The 8,004-nt window shown below is 67.6% G+C and overlaps 1 protein-coding gene and 1 non-coding gene across 4 annotated transcripts in view; both read left to right on the forward strand.

The window, feature by feature from the left end:
* The first annotated feature begins 2,036 nt into the window (after positions 1-2,036).
* Positions 2,037-2,108, forward strand: TRNAC-GCA. The gene has a single exon. It is a non-coding gene; the product is annotated as a tRNA-Cys (tRNA).
* Positions 2,109-3,243: 1,135 nt separating this feature from the next.
* PLXDC1 (plexin domain containing 1) overlaps positions 3,244-8,004 on the forward strand; it is an 18,301-nt gene continuing 13,540 nt past the window's right edge. For all 3 annotated transcript variants that reach the window (XM_042028004.1, XM_042028005.1, XM_042028006.1), the window contains exons 1-4: positions 3,244-3,412; positions 4,743-4,867; positions 7,384-7,527; positions 7,751-7,820. In XM_042028004.1, the coding sequence (XP_041883938.1) occupies positions 3,358-3,412; positions 4,743-4,867; positions 7,384-7,527; positions 7,751-7,820 (394 nt within the window). In that variant the 5' untranslated portion in view covers positions 3,244-3,357. The remainder of the gene's footprint in view (positions 3,413-4,742; positions 4,868-7,383; positions 7,528-7,750; positions 7,821-8,004) is intronic.

An 8,004-nucleotide genomic window follows, 5' to 3' on the forward strand; every position in this document is an offset into this window, starting at 1 on the left:
GGGTGGTGGGTGCAGCCTCGGGTGTCCTGTGTCCCCCCCCCCATAGCTCAGGGTGGTTTTGGGTGCATTTTGGGGTGCCCTGTGTCCCCCCATAGCTCAGGGGGGCGGTGGGTGCATTTTGGGGTGCCCTGTGTCCCCCCATAGCTCAGGGGGGAGGTGGGTGCAGTTTGGGGTGTCCCGTGTCTCCCCACAGCTCAGAGTGGTTTTGGGTGCAGTTTGGGGTGTCCTGCGTCCCCCCATAGCTCAGGGGGGCGGTGGGTGCAGTTTGGGGTGTCTTGTGTCCCCGCCAGCCCCTCAGGTCACCCCCACCCCCGTGTCTTGGGGACCTCCCAGCTCCCCCCATAGCTCGAGGGTCGGTGGGGGGTGATCGGTACAGTTTGGGGTACCCTGTGCCCCCCAACCCCTTGGGTACCCCCACAGTTCCCTGTTTTTTTCCCCCTTTCCCGGAGCTGGGACAGCAGGGATGGGGGAGGAGGGAGCAGGAAAAGCGGGGGGCAAAAGCTGGGACCCCCCGAACGGGCAACGGGGGGCACAGGGCTCGCATCTGCCCCGTGTTTGTGTGTCCCCTGTGTCCCCCCCTCCGGTGCATCCCCGTCCACCGTCCCCTCCCCGCCCCGGGGTGACGGGATTCGCACCTCCCCTAACGCCCCCGCGAATGGGGTGTTTGCCCTGCCCGGCCCTTATCGCCCGGCCCTTATCTCGGGATACGGCCCCCCCCGAGCGGATCCCCCAGACAGTGTCACCTCCATGTCCCCAAGCACGCGGGGGGCTTCGCCAGGGCGTCCCCGCGCTCCCCCAGACCTCTCCAATACACTTTGGGGCCATCCACGCCGGGATCATTCCCGGTTCCCAGAGGCACGGGGCGGCGGGGGGCTGTGGCATCACTCGGGGGGTTCGTCCCCAACGGCAGCGAGGACAGGGGGGTCGCTGCGAGTGGGGTGCACTCCAGGGATGTGGAATCCCCCCTCCTTAGGTTTCCCCCCCTGGGAGATTCCCGCTGCCTCCGTGCCTCAGTTTCCCCAGCTGTGAAATGAGAGGCTGAGGGGTGACACAGGGACAGTGGGGCTCGCACCGGGGTGACCCCAAACTTTTCTCCCGGTGTCCCGGGCCGTGCTGGTGCCCGGAACGGCCCGCCAGGATCCGGGCCCCCCCTCTCCCCGCGTGTTTGCCCGGCAGCTTTGGGAGCAAATATTGACCCCGCTCCGGGGCACCATCACGGCCGCTGTCCCCATCCGTCCCCCGCTGGGCGCTCGCCCAGCGCGGCACCTCCGGATAATCCCCCCCAGCGCCACGGGGGTCCCGGACGGCGCCTCTGCTCCCACAAACCCCCGGTCTGGCAGTTTGGGGGGTCCCACGCACCCCCCCCCCAAGCCCTGTGGAGGCCGCACAGCCCATCCCGCTCTCCGGGGTTTGGGGGGCTGGCGGGGCCGTATCCCCCCACGAACCCCACCCGGGATGAGAATGGGGGGCGCATTCCGGGGGGCTGCAGCCTCTGGCCTCCCCCAGCCACGGACACTGGGGGTGTGGGGCAGGGGACACGGGGGGATGTGAGTCTTGGGGGGTGTTCGTGCGTGGGGTGGGGGTGTCCGTGGGTGGGGATGTCCCGGGGGGTGTCTGTGGGTGCGGAGTGTTCGGATGTGGGGGGCTGTCTGTGGGTGGGGTGTAGCTGTGGTAGGGGGGTATTGGGGGGTGTGGGGGTGTCCGTATTTGTGGGGTGTCCGTGGGGGAGGGGTGTCCGTGGGTGGGGAATATGTCTGGGTGTGGGGGGCTGTCCGTGGGTGTGTATTATTGGGGGGGAGTGGGGTGTCAGCAGACAGGGGGGGGTCCGTGGGTGGTGGTGTCTGTGATGATGGGATGTCCGTGGGTGTGTGTTTGTGTGGATACGGGCTGCCAGTGGACAGGGGATGCCCGTGGGTGGTGGTGTCTGTGATGATGGGATGTCCGTGGGTGCGGGGTATCAGTGGACAGGGGGTGTCCGTGGCCGGCTGTCCCCGCGGTGACAGTGCAATCAGCGCCGGCGCGGAGCGGTCCGCAGCGGGGGTATAGCTCAGTGGCAGAGCATTTGACTGCAGATCAAGAGGTCCCCGGTTCAAATCCGGGTGCCCCCTTGTTTTCTTCCCGTTCGTGGGGGGGTCCCCACTCTTATTTTTCTCACCCCTTCTCTTCGCCCCCCAACGCCCCGGCAGCGAGGGGCGGCCGAGTCCCGCTCCCCCCCCCCCCCCCCCCCGGCTCCCCCAGCCTCGGGTGTCCGCGCTGGGACCGTCGCTTTGTTTTGGAGAAGGACGGACCCACCTCTCGGGGATCCCCCCAAAAATGTTGCTTTCCCGCATTTGCTTCCCCAGCTCAGACCCCCACACTGTCCCCGCGCCCCCCGGCTTTGTCCGTGGGATGGGGGGCTGGGATGGGGGGGGTCAGCATCGCTCTCCAGGCCCTGGGCACGGGGCACATCTTGGGGGGGGTCTGAACCCTCCTCCTGCCCCGGCACCCAGGGCTGAGGGGCTGGGGTGTAGCCGGAGCCCCCCCAAAACGCTGCCCAAATTATGGGGTGGCCAGAAGTCTGTTTGGCTGAATGTGGGGGGCTGGAGGGTCGGGTTCTCCCGGCGCTCTGCAGTGCCAGCAGGACCCCCACCCTGTGCCCCACACCCTGTGCCCCACACCCTGTGCCCCTGCTCCTCTGCCCCCCACCCTGTGCCCCCCAAGTCCCCAATATCCGCTGCTCCTTCTCCAAAGGGAAAACCTGGGGGGGTTTGGGAAGGACACAAACCCTCCTGCAGCGGAGACGCGTCCCCTGCGGGTCTGTGGATGGGGGGCCCCGAGGGAGCGAGGGGTGGGGGCGATGGGGAGCCGGCTCCCAAATGGGGGGGCTGCAGTGGCGCTGTGGCTTGGAGGGGGCCGCGTACCCGCGCGGGGCCGGTGGGCTCAGCCCAGAGCCCCCCCGCCACCCCTCAGCCCAGAGCGGGGTCACCCCAGGGCTACCCACGGTGGGGACAGCACGGGGGACCCCAAACCTCGCTGGAGCCCCAGCTCGGCCCCAAAAAACGGAGAGGAGGATGGTGAGCACCCGGAGATGTCGCTCCGGGGTGAGGGGCGCCGGCCCAGCGCGGGGATGGACGAACATTCCCGATCCCCCCGGGCGCACGGCGGTCCTGCTGCCGGCTCCGGCTCCATCCCTTCCCATCCCATCCCATCCCATCCCACCCCAACCCTTCCCAATCCATCTCCACCCCCGGCCCCGCCCCTGGCCCCGCCCGACTCCGGCTCCGGCTCCGCTCGGTGCGCGGCTCCCGGGGGTCCCGGCCCATGGCGGGGCGCTGAGCCCCCCGACCCCCAGCACCGCCGGGGCCGCCGCCCCCCACCATGCGCTGGGGGGGCCTCCTCCTGCTCTGCCTGCTCCGCGGGGCGCTGGGCGCAGGTAGGGGGGCCGGGGGGGCGGCGGGAGAGCTCCGGGGGGAACGCCGGGACTGGAGGTGCAGGGGGGTCCCGGGTGCAGGGCGGTCCCGGCCCTGCCCTGGGGGGCTGTCCGGGGGTCCCGGGCTCTGTGTTTTGGGGTATCTCCGTGCCCCCCGAGCCCGCAGGTGCATGTCCCGCTGCGCCCCACACCCGACTGCGCCCACCCGCGCCGCGGGACCGCCCGTGGGGGTCCCACCCCCCTCCCCGTGCTCCCCCCTGCGCCAGAACACCCACAGCCGAGATGGGGTGCCCGGACCCCCCCATCTGTGCTGGGCAGCGCTGGGACAGAGGGGGGGCTGTGTCCCCCCTGCTGGGGGTCCCCCCACCCGTGGCACCCCATGGCACGCCTGGCGCTGTCCTGGCTGGGGGTGCAGCCACCCGGGGAGATTTTGGGGAGCCTTTTGGGGGGGGATCTCTGCTCTCCGAGTGCAGTGGCGAGGGCTGGGCCCCCCCGTGTCCCCCAGGGATGGCGAGTGTGACCCCCGGGCACAGAGCCCCTCTCTGTCCCTACGTCCAGCCCAGCCCTGCTCCCCCCTGCCTCAGTTTCCCCTCCCGGAGATCTGGGAACAGAACCCAGCCCCGGGATGGCCGCGGGAGCTCGTTAGGCAGCAATTAGCAATCAGCTCCCCAGGGGTGACGGTGGCACCCCCCTTCCCAAGGGCGGGGGGGGGAGCAGCCGCGGCCCCCCCGGGGCTGTGCTGTGCCCCCGGCTGGGGACAGACGTCCCGGCTGTGTCCCTGCCCGTGGGCGAGCGCGTGCCGTCCCCACCGCCTCCGCCCGCGCCGAGCTGCCAGAAACCTCCCAATTCTCCGCAGATTTGGTCCCAAAAGGCTTTTTTATCCTCCCCCCCCCACTCCCCAGCCGTGTTTCCGGCCTCTGCTCCCTCCACGGGGCTGGAGATGCGTCTGGAGGGGGTGAGGGACGCGTTTCTTTCGGGTGCTCGGAACCTGCCCTGACGCCCGGACCCGGCTTGGGGACCGATGGTTGGGGACATCGAGGGCACGGCCACACTGGTGCAGCTTCCCCCTCGGCGGGGTCGCGCTGGTGCGTGCGGGGGGTGCCATTTGTGGGGGTTGTTCCCAGCTGTCCTCCCCTGGCCGGGGCCACTGTCACCTGTGCCTGCACCTGCGGCCACCCCGGCCCAGAGAGACCCTTCCCCGCACCTCCATCCCTGCGGTGACGCTGCTTACCAAGGCTGAGACCCCTCAAAACTCGTGTCACAGAGTCAGAAGCGTTGCTGGGGGACAGGGCTGACCCCAGGACCGCACTGACCTCTCCCTGTGCCCCCTCAGGACGCCCCCCCGGGAGCGAGGGACGGAGGGCTCGGGACACGTCCGAGGGCACCCGCATCAGCCAGGACCTGGTGGGCGGCAGCCTGGCCATCGACACCCTGCCGGCCAACGAGACCCGCATCGTGGTGAGTCGGGGACCCCCTGCGCCCGCCCCCCGCCCGGATCCGCTCCCGACGCCGGAGCTATTCCCAGTCTGGCTCCAGTTCCGTGTGTGGGGCTGGATCCCACATCCCACAGGATAATTACAGCCCTGGGCTCGCTCCGAGCGCTGCGGCCGCCGCAGCCCTGCCGGGGCCATCCCCGGGCTGGAAATGCCAGGACGCTTCGCTGTGCGGGTGCCACGTGGGGACAAGGCCACTGTCCCCTGGTGTCGGTGCCGAGGGGGCTGTGTGGGAACGGGGGGGGGTCCTCTCTTCACGTGTCACCTCCACGAGTGGCGGTGTCACCTCCTGGGACACCTCCCTCGGCTCTCCCAGCCCGGCTGTGCCTAATTACCCGCCCTCAATTAGCTCCCGGTTATTTGTGGCGGGGCCGCGGGTCCCTTGGCGGCCGGGGGAGTTCCCGGAGCTCTCGGGGTGGGGGATGTGTGGCCGCGGGTGGTTTTTGGTGGAGGGCGACTTGTCCCGGTGTTTTTGGTGGCCCTTTTGGCCGCTGCCACTCTGCTCCAGCTCATCCATCGGGGAGGGAGAAGAGCCATGAACCAGCAAAGTCCCAATGTGGAAGTGTTTAAAAATACCCCGAACCAGCCCAAAACCACCGGTGACCGCTCGGAGATGCTGGTGAACCGCAGGGAGGGTGTGATGGTGCTCGTGGTTCCCTGGAGGGAGAGGCAGCAATTTCCTGAGGTTTTGGGAGCTGCCCCGAGATTGGGGCCACAGACGAGGTCACAGGTGCATCCCACCCTGCCCCACCTGCCAGAAGTGGGATCCTGCCTCGGGGGGTGCCAGTGCAGGGCCTGGAGGGCTTTTTCCTTCTCTTCCCCCAAAATATCCCGAGTTTGGGGTGCGAGAGGCAGCTCAGACCCCAAAGGGTGAAGCTCTGATCCCTCCCTGAGCTCTGCCCCTCTTATTCCCTCGTCCCAAACCTCGCCTCTCCTAATTCCTGCGGTAACCAAGGCAAGGTGATGGATGGGAACATCCCGGTGAGTCAGCGATGAGCTCAGGAGCGCGGCAGCCGCATCCTGCACGCTCCAGCCCCGCTCCTTCCCCCCGGGATTGTCGGGAGCACTTCGGAAAAGCACAGGGGGGATGAGAGGACACGGGAGGTTTTGTCATTTGTCACCCAGCAGTGGCCTGTCCCTGCATCCCGGGATGCAGCCGCTGACAGCTCGGCCTTCCCCGTGCCTCAGTTTCCCCATCCATAGGGAAGGGAGGGCTCTGGGATGCATCAGCCCCCGCGAAGAAAAGGGGCTGTAATTCCTGTAGGGAAGACCTGGGAATGGCTGAGGACTCTTCCCTAAACTTTGCTGGAGCAGGAAAATCCACAAATTACGGGATTTTTTCCAGCAGCGTTTTATTCCATCCCAAGCTGATGGCTCCTTCCAGGCACCGGAGTTTGTGTGCAGGGAGTGGGGCTGGGACAGGGTTTTGGGGGTCAGAGAGAGGTTTTGGGGGTCAGAGAGGGTTTTGGGGGTCAGATGGGGATTCTAGGGGTCAGAGAGGGGTTTTGGGGATCAGAGAGAGGTTTTGGGGGTCAGATGAGGTTTTGGGGATCAGAGAGAGGTTCTGGGGGTCAGAATGGGGGTTCTGGGGGTCAGAGGGGGGCTGGGGGTCAGAGGGGCCGGGCAGCAGACGCGCAGCAGATGGGGACAAGCGGCGAGCGGGGCCGTGTGCCAGGCGCTGACACAGAGCACCAGAGGAGAATTTCCCAGGGAAAATTAAGATGCTTCCCGTCCCTCCCCAGCCCGGCTCACTGCAAAGCGGCCTCCCCTGCCAAGAGATGGCTCCCAGCTGTGTGTCTGTCCGGCCGTCAGTCCATTCCCCGCGGTGGGGGTGGCGTGGCCAGGGCCGTGTGTCCCCCGGCAGGTCCCTGGTCGCTCTGGCGTGGCACTGTGGCCATGCTCTGGTTCACCAGCGAGAGGGGGTTCAGGGGGTCTGGGGGTGCTGCTGGTGGCTCGGGGGGACATTTGGGGTCCCCTCTCTGGGTGACAACAAAGCAGGAGCTGCTCCCTCACAGGTCCAGGCCCTGTTCCACTCTCCGGGGGTGTCACCCTGGAGCTCATCCCGATCCCTGCTCCCGCCATCCTCACCCCCCGCCCTCCCCGACTGCTCCTTCCAAGGTTCATCATTTCCTCCGAGCTTGTTTGCTCCGCTCCGAGTGGTCACTTGGGCTGTGCCTCCCAGCCCCCGGCCCTGGAGAGGGATTGTTCCTTCCCTGGAATGCTGCCTGTGCTGCGCGAGGCCTCTCGTGACTCACGGCTCTGCTCAGCCCGGCCTCTCTGCCCTCAGCATCCCGTGGAATTCCCGGCACCTTCTCCAGCATCCCCCGCTGGCTCTGCCGGGTGTTACCACGCTGGATTCATCCTGGATTTATCCCTGTTTTTTTGCTGGGAACACCTCCGAGCTTCTCAGCGCCGTCCCAGCACCGCGGGTCACCCCGTTCCACCACTCCCTGTCACCCGTGTCCCTCCCTGTGGCTGCAGGAGGACAACCACAGCTACTACGTGTCGCGGATCTACGGCCCGGGGGACGCGCGGCGCCGGGGGCTCTGGGTGGACATGGCAGCGGCCAACAGGAGCCAAGTGAAGATCCACGGGATCCTCTCCAACACGCACCGGCAGGCCTCGGTGAGCCTGGGGTGTCCCCAGGGCCGACTTGGGAAGTTCCAGGGCTTGGGAAGTGTTTGTGTCCCCCCGCCCCACGCCGGGGATGAAGGACCCTGCAGGACTCCACTCCAATCCCATTCCCATCCCTCTGCCACCCCTCCAAGCACGGATCAGGCTCCCCACGTTCCCAGCTGGTGTTTTCCCGAGGGTTGAGCGTGGTTCTCACCTCCTCTCTCCCCTGCAGAGGATTGTCCTCTCCTTTGACTTCCCCTTCTATGGCCACCTCCTGCGGCAGGTCACCATCGCGACGGGTGGTGAGTCGGGGTGGGATGGGATCCATGGGATGGGATCCATGGGATGGGATGGGATCCATGGGATGGCATCCATGGGATGGGATGGGATCGATGGGATGGCATCCCTGGGATGGCATCCATGGGATGGGATGGGATCCATGGGATGGGATCCATGGGATCCATGGGATGGGATCCATGGGATGGG

This window comes from Corvus kubaryi, unplaced genomic scaffold, assembly GCF_017639235.1.
Source record: "Corvus kubaryi isolate FWS band 111438036 unplaced genomic scaffold, C.kubaryi_AGA036_p1.0 37301, whole genome shotgun sequence".
Taxonomy (NCBI): Eukaryota; Metazoa; Chordata; class Aves; order Passeriformes; family Corvidae; genus Corvus; species Corvus kubaryi.